The sequence below is a fragment of the Cavia porcellus genome, unplaced genomic scaffold (genome assembly GCF_034190915.1).
Source record: "Cavia porcellus strain 051 isolate PalLab524CR breed Dunkin Hartley unplaced genomic scaffold, mCavPor4.1 scaffold_27, whole genome shotgun sequence".
NCBI classification, from domain to species: Eukaryota; Metazoa; Chordata; class Mammalia; order Rodentia; family Caviidae; genus Cavia; species Cavia porcellus.
This window is the reverse complement of record NW_026947510.1, coordinates 50,829,322-50,852,132: the sequence shown is the minus strand read 5'-3', so window position 1 is coordinate 50,852,132 and position 22,811 is coordinate 50,829,322. Positions and strand designations below refer to the sequence as shown.

At 39.5% G+C, this 22,811-nt stretch overlaps 1 protein-coding gene across 3 annotated transcripts in view; it reads left to right on the top strand.

Annotated features, from left to right (window-relative positions):
* Itpr2 (inositol 1,4,5-trisphosphate receptor type 2) overlaps positions 1-22,811 on the top strand; it is a 424,566-nt gene that overhangs the window by 58,360 nt on the left and 343,395 nt on the right. For all 3 annotated transcript variants that reach the window (XR_010043892.1, XM_063238415.1, XM_063238414.1), the window contains exons 3-5: positions 19,123-19,238; positions 20,042-20,128; positions 22,594-22,752. Coding sequence is in view for 2 of the 3 variants with exons in the window: in XM_063238415.1 (XP_063094485.1) it covers positions 19,123-19,238; positions 20,042-20,128; positions 22,594-22,752 (362 nt within the window). In the remaining variant the exon portion in view is untranslated. The remainder of the gene's footprint in view (positions 1-19,122; positions 19,239-20,041; positions 20,129-22,593; positions 22,753-22,811) is intronic.

Sequence of the window (22,811 nt, the reverse complement as noted above, 5' to 3'; positions counted from 1 at the left end):
GAGGCCGGCCAGCTGCGTGGGGGTGGCAGGGGAGAAGGCAGGCAGGCAGGGCCCCTTGGCTCTTTCTCCTGGGAGGTGGATTGTGGACCAGGCTCAGCCCAACGGTGCGGAGTCTGCAGCCAGGAAGGGGCCGGGGCAGAGACGCCGCAGTTGTTAGGTGGCTGTGGTCATAGCGGGGAGAGAAAGTGTGGTGTTTTGGATCAGGTTTGTGAGTTGGTGAGGAATTAGGTGATTTCTTTCTTCCTTCTGCCTTTTCTTTCCCTTCTTTCTTTCCTTCCCTCCCTCCCTCCTTCCTAGTTTCCTTCTATCCGTGTCACTCTGTCCTTCCTCCCTCCCTCCTCTCCCTTTCTTCCATTATTCCATCTTTCCATCCTTCCTTTTGTGGCACTGGTCTTTGAACCAAGGTCTTTGCACTGAGCTACACCGCAGTCCTATTTATTTATTTATTTGAGGCAGAGTCTCACCCAACTGTTCAGTTTCCCCTGCTAGGCTTGAATTGGTAATAATCCTCCTGCTTCAGCCGCCCAGAGCACAGGGATGACAGGCCTGTGCCATCCTTTCCAGCTGAGAGGTATATTTGAAAAGTAAAACCTGCAGGCTGGTTTACTTTTGGACATGAGGTATAGAAAGTCAGAGATGGTGCTAGGTTTTAGTCCAGGCAGCTGGTTGGGTGAATTTGCTTCACTGGGCACATATTACACACTAGACATGACGCTGTGAGGTTTGTGTCTGCTTATGCCCGATTCTCATCATAATGCTCTAGATTTTTTTTTATAAAAATCTGCTAACATGCATATAATATTCAATAAAATGCACAGTTTTAAAGTCCCAGCTTCAGTATACCAAGTATAAACCTGACAAGTTGATGTGCATGTGTGTGTGTATTTGTTCATGTAATCATCACCTTTATTCAGAGATATAGGACATTTCCAGCCCTGCAGAGGGTCCTTGGTTAAAGGTAGCTAATAGTTTTACTCTTATCAACATGGATTAGTTTTGTCTATTTTCAGACTTCCTGTAAGTGGAACCACAACTTCTTTTTAAAATCAAGTTTTAATTGACATATAGTTCATATCTGATAAAACTTGCATTTTCACGTATACAGTTTAGTGATTTTGAGTGTATTTGCAAGTTTGTGCAGCCATCATCACTTTCTAATTTTAGGACATTTTTACATGTCTTATCCCTGGTATCCACTGATTAATTTTCATCTCTGTGGATTTGCCTGCGTTGAATGTCTCACATGGGAGGAGCCACACAATATGCGCCCTTTTCTGACTGCTTTCTTTCATTCAGATAATGTTCTTGAGGTTTGTCTATGTTATAGCATGAATCAGTGCATCATTTTTAAAACACGATGAACGGTATTCCAATGTGTTTGAGTACCATGTTTTGTTTATCAGGTGACAGGCAGTTGAATTGTTTCTTCTTTGCTTTGGCGAATAATGCCGCTATACACATGCATAGGTTTTTGTGTGGACACAGAGAGCTTTTCACTTCTCTTGGGTATGTATCTAGTAGTAAACTACATGCATCTCCTACTGACTGGCTTGTTTGGTTCAACATGATCTCTATATTTATTCATTTATCTTGTTGCATGTAGCGGCCGTTCATTTTTCCTTATTACTCTTCAGGGTTCCATTCTATAAACATATCTCAGTTTACTTACTCATTCTTTAGCTAATGGGCATTTAGGGTGTTTCGAGATTCTGCCTGTGATGAATAGCCCTGCTGTAACATGCTTTGCACATCTCCAGATGAGTGAGCACTCATTTATCTCTAGGAAGTGCACGGAGGTGGAATTGCTGGCTTTTTTACCTGGTTCTTTATCCTTCTGCAGCATTCCATTGTGCTTGTTCACCTGGGTGCTGGCTACACCCTTGTCAGCCCCTGGAGCAGAGATGTGCTTTTTGCAGACTTGGTTCTGGAGTCTTCCTTCCTGGGCACATTAGGATTGACTTTTCTTCTGTTTCTTCTAAAGCATCTTTTAGAAACCCTCTCCTTCTTTATATATCATCTCTTCTGTTGCTTAACAAAGCTTTGCCTGCTGCAGTATCCAACTGCCCGAGAGCCTACGATGACTTATAATGGCATATGCCTTGCAGGAACACTTACTACAGGGCTCTGAGGGGCTGAGATTCCTTTAAGATGCTGATAAAACCTTTGCACCATGCTGTAGAAAAATGCATCTGCAAACACATACACACACACACACACACATACACACACACAGAGTTTTCTTACACTTTTAGGGAGTATGTGGACTCTAGGTGTCCCATTCTTTATGGGTCCAAGGTTCCAAGATTAAGAATCCTCTTCAAGTAAAGGGAATCAGGAGGAAGAGGAGGGAGAGTGTGTAAAAGAAGGTAGGTAGTAGGAGGAAGGAGGGAAGCAAAATTATATTATATGCACATATGAAAATGCCATAATGAAATGCAGTATTTTATAAAATTAATGTGCACTGATAAAATATATATAGTGAAGAAAGGAGATCATAATCCTTGCCACTTACTCAGTATGTTTATCTGCCTGAAAAATGCCCCAAACTATTTTTATCTACTTTGTAATGTCTTAAATTTTTGTTCACATATATCTTCTTGTGACTTATTAAAATCTGCCCAAAACTGTCACGGTCAACTGACCTAGTTGTCTGGAAGGCCAGTAGGTGTGTAGACATAAATAACACTAGTTAGTACAAGATTTCAGTTCGAAGAATAAGTCCAAGAGGTCTGTTGTTTTATGTGGTCACTATAGTTAACAATGCCAAACCGAGTGTGGTGGTGCACACTTATAATCCCCATACTTGGGAGGCTGAGGCAGGAGGATCATTGCAAGTTCGAGACCAGCCTGGGTTACAAAACAAGGCCAGCCTGAACTGCATAGCAAGACCTCGTCTCAAAAAGACAAAAACAAAACAAACAACCCCCCCAATGCCTGTATACTTGAAACTTACTAAGATAATAGATTTTAAATTTATCATAAAGATGTATAAGGTAGTAGATATGTTAATGTGTTTGAACCACTCCACAGTATATACATATATTAAAACATCATGTACACCATAAATAAGCATGATTTTTATTTGTTAATTAGAAACGAACCAGAGCAAACTTGGCCAGTGTAGGGGCCTTGACTTGGACCTAAATTATCAAAGGAAGTAAGAATTACTAGCTCTTAGAAATTATTGTGGAGCCCTCATTCTTTTCCAAGTACAGGCACCTGAGAGCTTTAAAAAATTATATCCTTCAGTACTGCTCTCAACTTTTAAACTAGAGGTTCAGTTGATTGCACTGCTGCTGGGCTGGGCCCTCCCAGGCTAAGAGGTGCTGCCTTGGCTGTGGGGATGGCTGGCGTCCATGTGGGGTGTGGGCCTCAGAACCCTCCCCTCCTCCACCTGTGTTTCCTGTGGCACGTCTTAAAAATTGGATAACTCCTTGGGTGCCTGCCGGTCAGTTAGAGTTCCCTGGAAAAAACAAAAACCAGGTGTGGACTAAGTAACGTAGATAATTAGACCTTTCCTAAATATGATGTTTAAAATAATTTCATGACAATGGTACCAAAGGGAGTTGCAGAGACTTGTTTTTATTCTCTGGTGCCTTTCCTCTAAGACAGAAAGAGAAATCAGAATGTTAAAGACAGAACTTTTATTCAGTTTTTAAAACATCTCTCTTTCTATCTGTCTGTCTATCCCTATCTGTCTGTCTGTCTATCTATCTGTGTATCTATCCATCTGTGTTTTTTTTTTTTTTTTTCTCTATAAGGACAAATCCGGGCTTCATTCAGGAGGAAGCATAACATCATTGCACCATCACAGAGCCTTAGAATATCACGTTCATTATAAAGTTTCTTCCCGGAAAAATAAAGAAGTTTTTGTTTTGAAATTGATTGCTTTACAAGTTTTATAAAAGTGAGAAAAAACACAAAGTGAAAATCACTTTCCCTTCTTTGCGATGCCCATTCCCCACTCCTCAGGGATAACCACCGTTCATAGGTTTTAAATCAGTGCTATAAAAACATCGGGTAGATGTGTTTGTTTTTATAGCATGGTGGTCGCCTTATTCAGTCTTGTGCAGCTTTCTCCCCCCCCCCCCCCCACTTTACAGTAGATGCCAGACATCCTTGTACATGTCTGGATTTACTTTCCTCTTTCCTCATTTTTTAAAGGCTTATTTCCTTTCAGCGACTGGTTTTCAGCGTAATGAGTTAGTGTTTTAATCTCTAAACAAGATCAATAAATTTTGTTGTAGAATTATGAACTCCTGGGTTTTACCATATAAGTTGTGTTTTGATCCAGTAGGGTCCTTACTCTTGATGGCCAGATGGTTTGCTGTCAGTGCTCTGATAACCTAAGATAGTCTCATCTCTCTTGGAGTCTTTTTGACATGACCCTTTACGCGTCATTGGCTTTCTCACTTTCAGATACTCCAAGGCCTGCCAGTCTGTTCTTTTTTCCAAATTCACATTAAATGCTGGAGGGCTGGGGATGTAGCTCAGTGGCACAGTAACTGCCTGGCAAGTGCAAGGTCCCGAGTTTGATTCCTGGAACAAAACAAACAAACAAACAAAAGATTAAACTCTGGATTAAGGCTCAATTTTATTTCATGCTGTGTTTGGGAAAATTTTCCTTACTAGTTTTAACTTGATTTACTGACTGCACCCCAGGGTGTGCCTGATGAGTGAATCATCAAATATTTTTGGGGAGCTACCATGTGCACAGAAGTCACTGGATCGTGTGATATAAGCAAACAAGTCACCCCAGTGTTCCCTTTCCCGCATACCAAGCAGCCACGACCAACGTGACTGAAGTAGATCCCCAGTATGTCTTTGAAGCTTGTCTTTGATCTTAGGGACATTTATGAGAAGCCACTGGTCCCTAGAAAACTAAGCAACTGAGGGCCAGATGTAAACATGGCAGCCCCCTCTCCATTTTTACTATACAGTAAATTATACATCATCAGGTTCACTCATTTTAGAGTTTAGTTCAGTGAATTTTGATAAATGTATACAGTGGTGCAGTCAACATTATAATTACCCTTTCATCCAATCAAATGTGCCTTCATACCCTTTTGCAGCCAATGTCATTCTTGACCCGGTTTCAGGTTGGTCCTCTTCTAGATGCTATAGTTTTTTAAAAAATATTTGTATTTGTACATGTTTGTGGTACAGGATGGTTACATTCATGGTTGGGAGTAGGTACATGTACGAGATGCTGTAGTCTTGCCTTGCTGTAGAATTTCACATAAATGGCACTGTGTAGTTCGTAGTCTTTTGTGTCTGGCTTCTTTCACTCATTAGGATGTTTTTGCGTGCATCATGATGCTGCTGTTGTATGCATCCATGATTATTCCTATTGGGCTGAGAAGTATTCCATTCTAGGGGTAAAATACTACAGTGGAGGTTGAGTGTTTAAAATGTTTACATTTTTGTTTCTGTTGTGAGTAATTCTGATGGACATTTGCATACAAGGCTTTATGTGGATGTGTTTTAATTCCCTTTGGGTAGATATTTGGGAATAGGGTTACTTGGTCATACAAGTGTGTTTTTAACATTTTCAGGAGACTAGCAGAAGGTTTCCCAAAATAGCTGAACCATTTATGGCCATCCTTGAAACACATGGTTTTGCCATTCTTTTAATTTAAGGATTTCTGTGGGCACATAATGGTTACAATGGTAATTTCAACTGCATTTCTAATGGCCAGTGATGTTAAGTATCTTTTTATGTGCTTATTGCCCTTCTGTAGATCAGTTTTTGTTGTTGTTTGTTTCCATTTTGTTTTTTATGAAATAGCTGTTCAGTCTTACTGGATTGTATGTCTTCTTTCATTGAATTGTAAGAGTACTTTATATATTGTGGATCCAGGTTCTCTGTCAGATACACGTTTGCCTTTGAAACTGATTTTAAATTGAGTTTTGGTAAGAAATTGTATAAAGCATTTGCTTTTTTATTTGAAATACAAAAGGTCTAACTTTATCCAAACAAAGGAAAGATACAAGTTTTAGAAACAACTTATGATTACAAAAGGGAAACAAAGAAAAGAGAAAGTTCAGAGAGGAAATAAAGGAAATACTGGAGGCAGATCGAACTAGGAGATTGTAAAAGGGAAAAAAATGTTTCAGTAAAAAAAAGGAGGTAAAACCACAAATAAATATGCTGAGAGGTAATGTAGGAAATGGAAGAAGAAAACAACAAACAACTTTAAAGAATGGAGAAAAAGAAGACGATATGAAAGAAGAAGCAAAAATGGCTCACTGAGTTTGTTTCTCGTGTCTTACCCACGGCACGGCCACTCTGTCAGCTCGTCTCTCCATCGTCAGCTCCTCGTGTCCAGCCTCCTTCCTTGTATCCCATGTCCAGTTTTTCAATACATTGCTCCTCTCTTGTCCACATCTTTAGTGTGTAACAGCGTGGACTCTGAAGTTAGTTGATTGGGTTTGAATGCCGGCTGTGTAAGTCTGGACAGAGCTGGATCTTTACAGGGTTCAGTGTTGCAGTCAGGGGTTGTACACAGAGAACAACTAGGATTAGGACATGGAGTTTATAATATTTTTATGATGGTCACCGAAAGTTAACACAGGGAAATGCAGGAAATCTATCCGCAACACCAAAGACTTAGATTATTTAGTCAAGAGCCTAAACTCCATGGCAGTGTCCCACATGAGTCCAGATAAAAACCCAGAGCTCAGGGCAGTGCCTCCACGAGTCCAACTGGATGTCCAGAGCCCACAAGAAGGACTCACGCCAGTTTCTTTTACGGATGCATGCCAGAAAGACCCAAGTGTCAGCCAGAAAGTCTGGAAGCCAGACTTGGAAGCCAGAAAGTCTATGCCAGCAGGATAAAGGAGCTGTGCTAGTGGGATGAGGGTTCCATGCTGGACCCGAAAAGTCACACTCACAACAAAGACCAGGACTATCCTGAAAGGCAGCACAGCTGTCTCAGTGACACGGAGGCCCCGAGCTCCTCTAACGAGCTCCTCCAACGACAAGCAGTTGGGTACATGCCAGGAAGCAACATGACAAGTTCATCCTGGAGACCAACCAGCACATATCTTCCCCCCAGAGCCAGGAAGCAATGCTCGATGTGAGGACCAGAGCTTCTCCAGGAGAACCAACAGCTCAGACAGCAACTTGTAGGAGAACCCACAATGCCTCCTTAATGCCTCAACCCTCCACACCTCCCTTCTCCACCTATTTATCCTGGCAACCCTCCTCAGGTGGAGCATCTTCTCTCAATGCATGCTGATGTAATCCAGCTGGCGTTAACTTGACCACCAACCTGTAATATTCAGCTTGATGATGTATAACATGAGAATGATACTAATATCTATCTCAATATTTTCTATGGAGATTAGAGAATGTATATAAAGATTTTGTTGTGTTTGACACATAGTGCTTGGTCAAGAAATATTATAGAAGGTGCTTGTGTGTGTGTGTGTATGTGTTAGGAAAGGGTGTTTCTTGGTTATGCCTTTTACTTTTGACTTTGTGCTCATCTAATTTTAGTTTGGGAATATCTTACCCCCACAAAAATACTTAAATGGCAAAATATGACAAAGCTTATCCTTCTGAAGTGCCAAGATATAAATACAACTGTATTTGGTCATCTGGAGTATCAAGTTAGAAGTAATAATAATGAATATCTGTGAGATTCAACATACAACTGATGGATATTTAATAGTAAAACTCGGAGAGGCCAGGCCTGGAGTTTCCTGGTTTCGAGAATGCTGAGATGCTGAACAAAACGGCTGTTTGATAAATACAGCTGAGGCAGGTGAGCACTCTGAACTTTTTATGTAAACCAGGGCATGAACTCTACCTCTTTTATGCCAGTCACATCTCCCACAGCTCTCGCAGGGAAACAGAAGGTGGTATTTGGAAAGGACCTCTTTCTTGATGCAAGATCCCTTCTGCAAGATCCACCATCTTGGAACTGTCTGTGCTTCACTACGATGAATGAAACTTTACCTGCCTGGAAATAATTTTATTGTTTGGATTTTTTAACAGTTTTTGGCAAGTTTTCCCTTACACTGAAGTAAAACTTATTTTGATCTTGGATTAATATATGGAAAAAATTGTCCTTCCTTTTTTTTAACCTTTAGCTATATGAAGTGAGATTATCTCTTTGTTTTCTCGCTATGATGCAACGATTTCTAGTTCCTACTGTTGTTCTTCAAATACAGAAACTTTTGTATTTTACTTGCTCTCTGGTTTGTTCAGTTCTGGATAGAGGCTGATTTGTTAGGATGCTAAAATATGGTACCTTTAACTGATCCCAATAATCTGGTGTGTACTTTCTTCTGGTTGAGATTCCATTCTTCACTTGCCTCTAAAAGCATGAGTTTTTCAGATTTTTACAGCACAGTGTTCATGTATTATATTCAGAGTGGTCAGATACTTATTGTACAAATCAGAACACACTGAGGTTGAAAGAGGTGGATTCATCATTAAGCTCAAGCAGTGGTCTTAAGCCAGAGTGTCTTGGATACACAGGCATGTGTGGGCACCATGTTAGTTTTTGGTTCTTATAACAAGATCCGTGAGGGTGGGTGTTATAAAAAAAAGAGATTTACACAGTTCATAGTTGTGGAAGTTTAAGAGTATGTTGCCAGTATCTGCTCAGCTCTGCAGATGTTAGCTGCGTTGCATCATGGTGGGAACATGTGCAAAAGGGGAAGACTGTGTGGTGAGACAGGAGCCCAGGGAGTGGAGGAAGGGACATTTTGGTCTTTTGTAACAATCCTCTTCTGAGAGCTAACCAGGGTCCCAGGAGAACTACCTTCATCCCTTCCAAAGGCAGCATCTTGACTGACCTAATTCTCTGCTACATGTCCACCATGTTGTAACATGGCTACGGTGGGGGCCAAGCTTACCGCATGTGATCCTTGGGGGACAAACCACATTTTAAACCTGTCACTCTAATTATGTTAACTTCAAGCCTAAGGTCTAGGTTATAAAAACTTTTAAAAAAATATTTATTGCTGATAGGCCTGGTATGAATAGTTGAATTTTTCTCTAAACATCCTATTTATGTTTGTATGAAGCATCATTGTATTGTATTCAGGTTTTATAAGGAAAATAATTTAATACAGGACACAAAATTTATGGAATTATTTTATATAGTCACCAAAGGGTCAAACACAAAAAGTGCAGGAACTCTGTCCACATTCTAAAGATCCCAAAGCTGAGGACTTAGATCCCATAGCAATAGCCTGCATGAGTCCAGCAGAAGACCTAGCGCCCATGACAATGTCTCATGCAAGTCTTGTTTTGTGGATCTGCACTGCAAGGCCCAAAGGTCAGTGGTAGAAGCCAGGAAGGTGCCAGCAGGGTGAAGGCTCTGTGCCAGTAAGCTGAGGGTTTTGCACTGGAGCCAGGAAGCTACGCTTAAGCTAAGGACCAGGGCTCCCTGGAAAAGTACCAGAGCCATCCTCATTGACAACAAGGTCCTGAGCTTCTCTATCATGAGAACAGTTGAGTTCATATCAGGAAACCAGCATGACAGCCTTCTCCTGGAGTTTGAGCAGCACACATCTTCCCCTCTGAGCCAGGAAGTGATGCTCAAAGTAAGGACCAGAGCTCCCCCAAAGTGAACCACAGCCATTCTCAGTGACAAGGCTGCTCTGACAATAACAGCCAGGTTCATATCAGGAAAGAAGCTCAACAACCTCCTCCAGGAGAGCCAATGGCAACAGGAGAACCAACAACACCACCTCTTCCTCTCCAGTTCTCCGTTTACGTTGGCAGCAGTCCGCAGGTGGGCCCTCCACACCTAGCACCACGCTGATTCAGTTCAGCTGGTGTTACAAGTTGACCATCAGTTGTCAATCCACTAAAAATTTCATTGATGTTTATCCCATGGAAATGAATTGCAATCTGTCAAATTCACTATTCTCCCATCTCCGTCATCTGAAAGTTTGATAAGCAACTTTGCTGCATATCTTTCTTATTATTGTTAATCTACAAGGTGCCTTTCCTAGATTCCCAGTAACAGTCCATCTCATTCCTGTGGAGTTTGCAGGCCCCAGGGGGAAACCAACCACATTAAACATTGTTGCGTGTTCCTTTTGCAGGTATTTCTGTTTAAATACAAGACAAGAAAGACTAAAACACTTGTAGACCAGAGAGTAGGTATCACGTGGTTGTTTCTTAGGTAACTTGGCAGGAGTTTCCTAATGAAACTGGTTCTGAGCATCTTCTGTATACCAAATAGTAGGTGCTAAATGTACAGAGTTCCATGCAAACATGTTGACTAATAAACACCACCAGGCAATAGATCCTGCAGGAAAAACAGAGTCAGATGGAGTGTCAGTTAAAAACAAATTTTTTTAAAGCAATTCATTTTCCAAAATTACCTATACATAGATTTGAGAGGGTAATTTAATTAAAACACATTTTTATATATTTCGTAGATTATTCATGTAGCAGAGTTCCTTTAGTGTTTGTTTCCTCTTCTCTTAACCACAGGATTTATACATTTATATTTGCCTTTTGCTCAGATTAAAGTTCACCTAACCTTAACTCATGTACGTGTGTCATTCTCTAGAATACTGAATTCTAAGCATTTTTTATTGGAACTCTCAGAAGGAAATATATTTTACATTATAATCTAGCATGCATGTGTACACACAAACACACACATGGAATCAAAAGTTTCTTGAAAGCACACTTATTCTTTGCAATTTCCACTTCTTGCCCTTTCTTTTTTCTTTTCTGTTTCTGTTCCATTCAGTTTCTTCCCATTCCAGTTAAAGAGAACTCACCGGGACCGAATAAGTTGAATCTGGAGGGCACAATCATAAAACTTTGCTACTCTTATTGTCCATCGACTGTTAAATTATCTGTAGATACTTGGCGGTAAGAGTAATCAATAGAAAGGAGCCTCATTTGATCATGAATCTATAACAACAGTGGAGAGAAGACTGCATAATCTTGTTTCTGTGTGTAAATTTCTGCTCACAATCTGATTTAGTTCTACTGTATGAGAACAGTGGTTAATTCAGCACTGGGACAGAGAACAGTAAGCAATTCTTCAAATATCTCTGTTGCAAAACTGTAAACCTTCCTGTGTTAGACTTTTGAAATTTAAAATTTTAAGGAGTTACTATTATTATGCTAAAATTGATAGGTATCTGTGAAAGAGCAAGCCTACCTCCAACAGGTGATTTACCTGTATCGATTATTTAGTTGTTCATCTATCAGAAAGTTTTACTTTCCAAGCAGTGAGCCTGAGGCCATAAAATTCTCTAAGTGTTTTTGCTTGCTTTTGTGTACTTCTGTCCTGTTGATGGGTACAGGAGTTAAGATAGTTTTTCTCTAAAAATATTTTGGTGCCTAATAAGAGATTTCAGCAGCTCTCAGAATTTAAAATCAAGAAAAGTTACTGCTATCATTTTATATGTTTTAATTTCAGTAGATGTACTTAGATTTGTTTTTCAGAGTTTTAGTTTTATGAATGTAAAGTATCGTATAGAAAATTATAAAGACAGGCTTTGGAAATCTATTGATCTGGAATACATCTGAGACTTGAAGCCTGATCTCTAAGACAATCTGAATTTCACTTTCCACATTTATAAAACTAGTGCTTATCTCAAAGGGTTTGTAGAAGAATTAAATTATATATATATATATATATATATATATATATATTACATATAGTAAGTAGTATGCGTTTGTAAGAAATGTTACATGTATACAGTAAAATTCATATATAAAATAAACTGACATACAGAAATATCGTAGAAATGTATACTTGTACATAAATATATATTACGTAAATATGTACATACATACACATATATACCCATACATGTGTATGTGTGTGTCTGTATGTATAAATTAACTTTCTCCTTGGCATTTTGTAGTGGGATTTAGGCACTTGCATTATAATCTCTGAATCAGTTTGCTCATTACACTTCCTGATTATCAGTTTCAGTATAGCGTACTGAGAATGAGAATATTAACTGAAAAGTTATAATTTTTTGAAAACAGATTCCAGTTGTATCTACTGTGTAGTGGTTTGCTTAATGCTGAAATTAAAACCTTGATAAAAATGTAAATTTCCTTAAATGGATTCGAATTTATTTTTCTTACTGCTCCAATAGACGCAAAAGACCAAGTGTTATTGTTCTTCAGTATTTACTCTTTAGTGCTTGAATCAGGGTAATTAATCTCTCTGTGACTAAGATGTTGTAATAGTCTTATTGATGTGTTATCATCTATGTAATTATATATACATGTGGCAAATTCCCCATAAAAGCTATTTATTGTGTTCTTTCAAAGTACAATAGCTAGTACGTATATGTAGTTTATCTTTATAACATTTCTCTAGAAGCTATGTAACATTGTAGGATGAGAACCAAAACATTTTTTTTTAAATTTTGAGAATAGTAAAAATACAACAGAACAATACAGAACAAAGCCAATCGAGACAATGTAGTGACAGTGGCACAGAGCTTCACAGCAGGATACTGGGATAGTAGTAACAGGTACTATAGTATATCTCGTTATCTTCACAATAGTTGTCCAATTAGGTACAGCAAAATCAAACCAATAACAGAACATTGTAAAACCAATTGAAGGAGAATATTGAATAGAGCAAAACAATCATTACAAAACATAACAGTGAAAACAACCTTTGCTTTCAAACAGAACATAGAAGGAAATCCCCTTATTTGCTACATTGCATACGGTCGTCCTCCCAAGAGATGCTCAGACCTCTGTCCCCAGTTACTAATGGGGGTGGGAGGGATGTTTGGTTCTCGGGCCATGCACCAGTGGGCTCATGGGAGCTGCTGGTTCTCCTTCTGGCTCACACCAGGAGTGTTTACCAAGAGGGCGGGCGAATTGCTTTCTTGTGCAGCTGCCTGAGTTCCACCATGGCCGGATCTCGGGAGCCGATGGTTCTCCCAAAACATTTCTTATTGCTTGGCATATTTATTTTCCACTATCTGTACTTGTCAAATATATTAGTAAGTGTTTTAACAGTGCCTTAGGGATTAAGCCTCAAGTTGACCAGTTGCTTTATTGTGGCAAAGAAGTATTAATGGTATTTCTTGTTAAAAATGGTACTTTTTGAGACAATCCTGCTGCGATAATCAATGGAAAGTTGAATCAGGAGACTACTCAGAGCTTCTGGGTAGAGGATGCATTAGATTTTTCTCACTGGTCTTGGGTGTACACATAGAGTTATGAACAGAAACAGAATTAGCCTGAGATAGATTTTACATCAATATGAGAAGCCTGCTTCCAATTGGTGTCTTTGAAGAAAAGCAGTACACTGAATTGTGTCAAGAGGCGCTAGATTCAAATCCCAGCTCATTTCCTTACCAACTTTGTGGACTTAGGAAAGGTTTCTGTTTTTTTTTTTTTTTTTGTGAATGGAAGTAAATTCTCTACCTAACTCTGAGGTGTGGGGTGGAGCAGAAATGATTCTTGCTGTCATTATGGAATACTTTTATAAAGGGTTTAGGGTAGTCAAGTACTATGTGCAAACCAACTGTGGTATTAATGTTTTATACCAAAGTTAGTGCCATAGATTGCATCTCATCTGTTCTCCATAGCCCCATGTGATGGATGCTTGGTGTCCAGTTTGTGGTACTGTTGTATTGGGAGGTGGTGGAGCCTTCAGGAGACAGGCTCTTCTAGGGCTGTACTCTATAAGGGAATATTGGGGGAGAGGACTCTCAGTCCCTCTTTCCTTTTTTCTTCTTGTCTTTCTCTTCTCTTTGAGGTTATCAGTTTTCTCCACCATGATATACTTCATCACCAAAAAACCCAGAGTCAAGTAACCATGGACTGAACCCTCTGGAACCATGAGACAAAATAAATGTTTTTCTGCTAATTACATTGATTATCTCAGATGGTTTATCTCTGTAGCAGAAAGCTGCCTAACACAGTTACTTGTGAAGGGATTCAAGCCTCCTGTATGTGGTCGAAATTTTTCGTATGTATAATTAATTTTCATCTAGAGATTTAATCAGAAAAGGCCAGGCAACTCTCTCTTGAGTATTTTTTTTTTTCTTCATTTCGAAAAAGGAAAAGGTTGGATTTTATCCAAGGCCTCTTCAAATTCTAACATTTTGGTATTCCATAAGCTTGTAACTACAAGAGACCATTTAACTTCCTCTTAAGTTGTAAATAGCTGACTTTCAGCCAAAGGAAGTCATATTGTAATCGTTATGTTTGCCAACTCATATGTTGGGATTAATTTTAATGTTTGCTAACACATGCAATAAATTTTCCATGGCCTTTGTAGCATTCTAAAGTACATTTTCTTCCTTAGATTTTCTTTTTTTAGGCAAAGTAAAGGAAGTAGATGTTTGGCTTGAAACTTCCACACTCAAACAGAGCAAAACATACTAGTTTTAAAGACTTCTAAACAGAAAGAGTTTTATACAAGCACTGGGTTTCATCATGCATTTCTTAGAGCAAATAAAAAACAAAAACAGAGCTGCAGTTAATAGTTTTGGTTAATGAATGCGCACCATTCCTGTGATCAATTCTGAGTTCTAATTGCTAGAGATTTTTCTTACGACTCTCCATTATCCCAAGGCAAGTCCTAGCTTGCTCTTTGTCATTGAGTGCATTGTCGTCATGGAGCTCCGCTGCATCGTCTTATGTTGTCAAAAGAAAAAAAAAGTCCTAGAGTCTCTCTTTTCCCCAGCTTCCTCCACGTGGCAGTAATAAAGTCCTTGGCAGCCATGTTGCCTGTTATCAGTGTGGGGTAACTTTATAAGCGACCATGAAAGAACCATTTGTTGAGCGTCCACCTTACAACAAGAGCTTGTTGATGGTTTGATATGCTTTGCCTCCTTTAAATCTGCAGCTCTCTTTAGGAGTGGGGAGAAATGAAAAAGCAGGCTTGCTTTCCACCATTATTGAAGGAAACCTGCTGACAAAGATGTAACTTGAGCTTTACACATACAATAGCTTTGTATTTAGTACCGAAATCAATTGCCGGCTAGGGACAGAACTGCATCAGACACACACATTTTAGTAACACATTTGGGAATTACTTTGATGGGTATTGAAAATGAGGGTGGAGACTGGTTTCCTGCCACATTTGTGTGGAATCAAATGGGGAGGTTAGGTCTTTGACTCACAGTGAGGCATGATAAGGCATCCATGGGTTACACTGTTTTTCTTCCTTTCATCTGTATTTGGAATCAGACTACACTGAATATTTCTGGGTGGTTTAACTTCCTTCCATGGCTGTTAAAAATGTCTGATTTTCATGCCATTGTTCTTGTAATATCTCTTGCCCGAACATGTCTTATGTTCTTGGATTCCTGATAATTCCTAAACTTCTGTATTTCTGCAGAATTGTTGGCCTGAGGTTTGAAGGTTAAACTCAAATGACTTCTCTTTGTGCTGTTGGTGCTTGTTTTTTGAGACAAACTTTCCTTTTTTTTTCCTTGTGGCTTTTAATTCCTTGTGTCTTGAAATGCTGGAAAGTTTGTTACTCAATTAAAAAGTGACATCAAGGTGATTTCTAACTGGAGATTTCCCCTAAGAAAAAGAACAGGCGTGTAATACAATTGTAATTTTAGAGAATGAGCAGACCAAGGGGTACCAGAGAGCAGAGCAGGGTGGAGGACACTTGGCAGCTCGGAAGTAGGCGAGTTCCCTCATGCAGGCAAAAGGCAGGGTTATTAAAGGCCCCACCCATACCCAGCCCATGGTGAGCCTGCATATTTCAGACAGAATCAAGGTGGTGGAGGGTGGATATTCTGCTGCCCAGCATTCAGTTTCAGAAACTTGGAGAATTTTATACAGAACTCACTGTGGCATTTTGTACCTAGGGGAGCAAGTGCCTTGTCCATCTTGGCCGCCCTTTTGTATGGGCTCAGGTTTAATCCCAGCACCTCAACCATGTGTTGCTGCTTGCTGGAAGCCCTAGGTAGGTTTAGTCAGCTCTTCATCTTAGTGAGGCTGTTACCCAAAGAATGAGGCAATATGAATAATTAATGCTTCCCATCTATAATAGGACTTCAAAGTCCATAGGGAACTCTCACACAGATTATCTTTTTGTGCATCTCAGCAGCCCTTAGAGTCGGGCGTGGCGGGTATCATTAACACTTTTATTATGCACTAAATTTAGAATTAGACCCAATATGTGACCAGCTCAAGATAAGTAGATTTTTAAAAAATGTATTCCGAATGAGATGGGAAGAGAAAAATTTAAACACATGTATACCCTCCTCCCTGCAAAGCCTGTGTGTGCCTAACATTCCTTCCTGTCAGCCCAAACAGTTCTGCAGTTTTAATTCCCACACAGAAGCAGGTCGCTTACGTACTATAATATGAACTGCGATGTCACCCCTGCAAGGTTGCTGAGGGGGATTTTGCAATCCAAGGCTTTCTACCTCAGGCCAACCTACTTTTTCCAACCCCCCCCCCCCCACCTTTTCCTAACTAGGAAAGTTTGTCTCATACAACAAGCACCAACTGCACAGATTATTGAAGTCTGTTGGGTCAGCTGCTTTTCTTCTTAATCCGTGGCTTCCTTAAAGCTGCTGTCCAGCCCCAGCTCAGTTGCTCAGGCTCTCATCACGCTGGCAGTGGGCTTACTGGTCTTCTTGCCCCGTGCTCCTGCCTTCCTTCACATGCTGTGAGGGCTTAAAGCGCTCAAAGAGTTTAACATATGTTATGGGATGTAGTTCATCCTGGGACACAGGCTGCAGATCCTGACTTTCCTCTACCACTCTACTTTCATTCTGAAACCCAGGTAACTGGTTTTCTTGCAGAAGTATTGGTTCCCAGCCATTGTTCTGTGCCTTTGTAGTGCTGATGGCTCTGTTTGGAGAGCCCTTCCCTCTGCATGTGGATTGGTACATTGCATATTGGTTCTTTAAAAATCGACTGTGTCTCCTCTTTTCTTCTCCTTTAGGAAGACTTTTCTGTCTCTTCTTCCTGCTAAACTTGGCTGCGTTCATCTTTGGGACCATAGCCCCTTCTTCAGAATCCCACTGTGAAACATCAAGTGGGCTGAGCTTTCTGGGAACAAGGTTTGAGTCCTAAAGCCTGGCAGCATAGAACAAGATTCCCTTCAGGATGATTACAGTAAACATGAGTCATGGGTTGGCCAAATGTTTGGCTTCACTTCACAATGACCCCAGCCACATGATCAGAAGTGTTGGACCCAAATATACCACTCATTAGCAGTGCTGTGGTGCGTTTTGGAAGCAATAAAAAATATTTGCTCTATCAAAAGACTCTTTTGTTAAGGAGCCTAATCAGGAATCTATAGTAATGGAGAACATAAATTTTCTCTTTTTCTTTTTATGCATGACTAAATTCAAAGGTATAGGGTGCAGATCAGAGTGTGATACTGCTTGACATGAATTTGTATTTTTGCCCTGCAAATACAGTGTGGAGTTTTGCCACTTGCCTGATACTGAATGGTCAAAATGGTCAATAATCTTACCTTAAGTCAGGAGCACTCTTTAGGCAATGTTTGTAAACAGCCTTTCCATTGTGCTGCGAAATCTTTGTACAGTTTGTTGTAGTTGCTAATACACAGTAAATAATTGCTAGGGCCTATGAGACACACTGCAGAGGAAATAATTCTTTAGGTGTTTGTTTTTGGTTTACACATGTGTGTGCTTGGAGGTGGTTTCTGTGTCATACTGTAGTTGTGATGGTGTCTGTCTGCTTTTAGCAGCTGACAGCATCCGTTTTCTTCTACCTATAAAATCTTTACTTGTCTGTGTCAGGATTTTTAAGATGGATATTAAGACTTAGTTTTCCACAGCCTTATGTGTATGTTGAGGGAGAATTCAGCAATATAACTTGTGTTTATAATTATAAGGTACAGAAAAGATGATTGTTTTCTAAATTCTTTAAATATTTTGTAGTCAAAAAAATATTTTGTAGTCACATCTCTCAATCACATACAGTAGTCAATAATGTGGTTACACGGATATTTGACTTGATTGAATTTTCTTTTTGTGATAACGTGTTTGAAAAATGAGAATGATTTCAAATATTAACATACTAATCAAAATAAATGAAATTTGTTATATGGATTTATACACTTCTGTGAGAAATGTAAAAATAATATCTAGATTTTCTGTATCACTATTTCTTTACTATAGAGTATTGAAAATTGATCTTTATTCTAGATTGAAGTCCATTCCATAAGTACATAGAATCATTAGGCCTGCAAAACCAGACAACAGGGAAGTCACTAATGGCTGTTGTAGAGTCTCTCGTTCTCTTCAAAATAGCTGACCATACTTTCTTGTATACTGAAGTTCAACAAACCAAAACAACAGGCAAGGGCAGAGGGGTTGCTTGATTTCCCGGCGCTCCAGGTCCCAGCGTGGCACAAGTCCCAGTAAACGCCAGTGGCTCCCGTCCTGGGCCACCAGAGCCTGCCACGCTCACAGCTGATCACTGAGTGGGAGGAGTTACGTAGTTTCCCAGTGCTCCAGGTCCAAGTACATAGAATCATTACATAGGACAGAGTTAAGGGCTTCATTTTTCCTCACTAAGAAAAAAATAAATAAATTTTGCCCTTTGATTGACAGATATCCCTGACTATAGTTATTTCCTATATTGACATTTATGAATAGAATCAGGAGTGGAATCTTGGTAGTGTTTGGTGTTTCTTTCTTTTCCCATTAGAGCACACTCTTTCTCAGATTCCCAAGCCCTGGGCATGCCAGCTGTTTGGAAACTTGAGGAATGGATGACTATAATGATCATCTGTGATTACTTCCTGCATCACTGTAGCAGTCCAAGATACATACCACAAAAATATTGTCAGACAAGCTCAAATAAGGCATTCACTTTATTTTATTTACTTTCTAAGTCAAGTCCCTCCGTTGGACTTAAGAAATGCTTTATAACATAACAATCACATTGATTTGTTTTCTTTACCAAAAACGTTGGCTAACGTGTTCTTAAAAACAACCACTGAACAAAGGGTTAATTTAATTGTCTTAATTATTTGAAAAGGATGTTATAGAGGGGATTGAAAAGTTGGTCAGAGGATGAGCTGTATGACCTTTCATTGTTCTTCAGACTCAACAGATCCCAAGGTTCCAAGATTAGGCTGTGAGGATGGGTAAGAAATGCAAGTAACCTTAGTAACCATGACCTTGTTTGTTGGTTTGTCATAGACTGCCTATTCAAGGTATGTCCTATGAACCGATATTCTGCCCAGAAGCAATATTGGAAAGCGAAGCAAGCCAAACAAGGAAACCACACGGAGGCTGCCCTGCTGAAGAAGCTACAGGTATGAGCTAGGCTGCATTTGTCTTGTTTAAACTGCACCGGGAACAGCAGTAACAAAACATGATCTCGTTATTCCCAACGTCGGAGCCTTGTAATCTCACTCAGTACCCAGAGATTTCAGATGGCTTTGACAGTACATTGCAAAGTAGAGGATTTTAAATTATTGGGCGTGACTGCCTTATATCCTGCTGTGTAAATAGCATATTAGTACTACTATTTTTTTCTTTAAGGATGTGCCAGGCTAATTTAAAGCTTCACATGACACTGAAAACCAGTTCAGAATTTTTGTGGGGAAATTAAGTCCAGTTGTATTTTACTTGACATAGTGCTTATGTTTTCTTTTTAATCTGAAAGGGTATAGAAAAATATTGGAAAGGTTATAATTTCTGGTTTGGTAGAGTATGAATCAAATAGGCCTTAGTTTTATAACATTAAAACTCCTCTTATTTTCTGAAAAGTGAGCATTTTGTCTTCTGCAATCCATCTACTAGCTGGGTTGGTGATTCTAGCAGTATTCCTACTTAAAATAATGTCTGAAACCCTCGCACTTTTCTGGAATTGTTAATATAACAGTGGCTCGAGACATTTTTGGCTGCATTTCAGCATAAATGAGTAATTTTCACACTGTGTTGTGATCATTAATTTAATTATTATCCCCTTTCCGCCTCTCTCCCCAGGCTTCAAAGAATAAAGCAACTGTTGTTTTATTTGTGGTTATAGTCTTGTTCCTAAAAATATTTATTTCTTTGTCACTTATTATGTTCTGTTTATTATGTTTCCACATTGAATATTTGGTAATCATAGCATGCTGCAGAACTGGAACAAAAACAAAATGAATCAGAGAATAAGAAGCTGTTGGGAGAAATTGTGAAATACAGTAATGTTATACAAGTAAGTTTCTATTTGTCTTTCTCTTAAAACTGAGGAGTCTTTTATGAGTAATTTTCCAAATTGTCCATCCGGGTTACAATGGCAAACTCACAAAGATTTTGAGATATGCTAGTTTGTTCTTCAGTGGAAGTTACAGATACTGTGAGTAGTTGATTCTTCATGCGTTAGGCCATATATTAAAGAGTGAGATTAGAGTCTAGATTAGTTCAGTGGTGGAGCACTTGGCTAGCAGGTGTGATGCCTGGCCTCCATCCCCAGCACTGAAAGAAAAATCTGTGATATACACTTAAATAATGTATCTACATGTGTGCATAATTTATTACACCAAAAAGGAGAAATTGGGGAAATAATTTGTTAGAGCTTATAAGAAATAATCCTCAGGGCTGGGGATTTAGCTCAGCGGCATAAGAACCTGCCTTGTAAGCAGGCGGTCATGAGTTCGATCCCCGGTACCAATAAAAAAAAAAGAAATAATCCTTTAGATTAATGGAGCTGACATTTGATGTGGGAAACCTTATCTTTATGGGGTGGATGAATTTTTCAAACTTCACTGTGGAGATTACTACTGGGTTGGTGTGTTGCTAGGAAGTTTCCTGTTTCAAATTGTCTGCATGTGGGTTTATTTCAGCTATATGCTTTGCTGTGCTTCATTTAGATCTTTTTAGCTTTTTTTTTTTAATTTTAAAAAATTTTTTTTTGTCTTTTTCATTTTTATCGGTACCGGGGATTGAACTCATGACCGCCTGCTTGCAAGGCAGGCGCTTATGCCACTGAGCTAAATCCCCAGCCCCTTTTAGCTTTTTTTTGATTATCTGTTAACAGGTGCCCCACCTTGTTCCAAAAAGAATGTAAGGCATTTTGCAAAATACAAACCATAGAACAAGATAAAATACAAATAATTAAGGGTTTTGGGTCAGAAGGAAAAATAATGATTGAATGAATAAAGTGAGGTTAGGGGACAGGCATGCTCTAAAAAACCATGTGAAGTCTGGAAAACTTTGGTCTGAGGCCTTTTTATTGTCCAGTTAGGCGTAGGGAAGTACAGTACGTTACAGCATTGGCATGGGAGGCTTGTGACATATAGAGGTCTAGAAGCACCACCGTTCCCAGCAGTAAGACCAGGGAAGTGTTTCTCCCAAGAACAGTCATAAAGAAGACACTGTTTAATATAGCAAACAATGGTCTTAACAACTTCCCTACAGTAAATACCACAATGAGGTACTTCATGCAGCTGTTTTTAAAAATAATATCTCCTGATATTTTGCTGGTGGCTGGTGGCCAATGCCAGAGTACAGGGCAGGCAATTCTCTTACGGGACAAGATGAGAAGCTCAGGATTGGAGCTTCCTGAACGTGGGATTTAATCTAATAATAGACAGTATGATATCTTTGGCTTGGGGGGAGTGGTGTGTCTCTTGGGCAATCCTCTAGAAACAGAGTTTTGATTTTTAAGGCCATCAAGTGAGCTGATGCTCCTTGTTAAGTACTGGAAGCTCCAGTGTTGGGTTGCTCAGTTAGGATCCAAGCCATGAACTGTAACATGATAGAAACCAGCGGGGTGGGATCAGCTCATGAGGGTTTCTGTTGTTTTCTAGAAAGAGAACCCAAGGTAATTGGTGGGATTTTCACAAGAGCTGATTATTTTTGCAATGAAAGGATTGACTTTTTATTTTGAGATTCGTTCCTTCTCACAGGTACTAAGTGATCATTCTTTCTTGAAATGATTTTAGGAATAGATGGGAGATTTAGTATATTTTGTTTTGATTTTTCTACTCAATAGGATTATATTTTGGAAATATTTTGTCCCTTGAATCAAAATAATCTGGGAAACAGGGCTTCTGCACTTGTTTGAGTAGGGGGTAGGGTCAGGATCCTTTTGGGGAAAGCACAGAGTCAAAATGGGTACATAGCTTCCTCCTCTCAGAGAGAAACAGGACCATCTCTGGAGAGGGTGATTAATGATGCTGGGCTATTATTTCAATTTCTTAGTTTTCCTTTATTGTTTTCTATTTTTGTGGCCATATAGCCACTGAAAAAAGGTATGGTTTAGAGGAGTTTTAGGTCTGCTTTGGAAAGTCTGGTTTTATTCCATTTTTTTTTTTTTTTATCGGTACCAGGGATTGAACTCATGACTGCCTGCTTGTAAGGCAGGCGCTTATGCCGCTGAGCTAAATCCCCAGCCCCCTCCATTATTGATCAGTAGGTGAACAGCATCACTCCTCTGTCTTCTGGTTTATTTCCTTATCTGCCCATTCATTATGAAGGAAAACTGGGTGGCGTCAAAGAGGATCCCAAAGAAAAGTCAACCTGGACAGATGATGTTTGTGGAGTCTGGAAACATCTCCTTTGTTTAATTTCCACGTCAAGCTATATTACCTGGATATGTGCTATATGTATAAACGTAGAAATGCAATTAACAGAAGAGACCGAGGAATAAACGTAGTAATGCGTGTCTTTTCTGTGTAGCTACTACATATAAAAAGCAACAAATATCTGACTGTCAACAAGAGATTACCCGCGTTACTGGAGAAGAATGCCATGCGAGTATCTTTGGATGCTGCAGGAAATGAAGGATCCTGGTTCTATATTCATCCCTTCTGGAAGCTGAGAAGCGAGGGTGACAATGTATGTAAATATCAAATTAAGGGGGGAAATAGTGGGCTCATAAAAACAACCTTACGCTG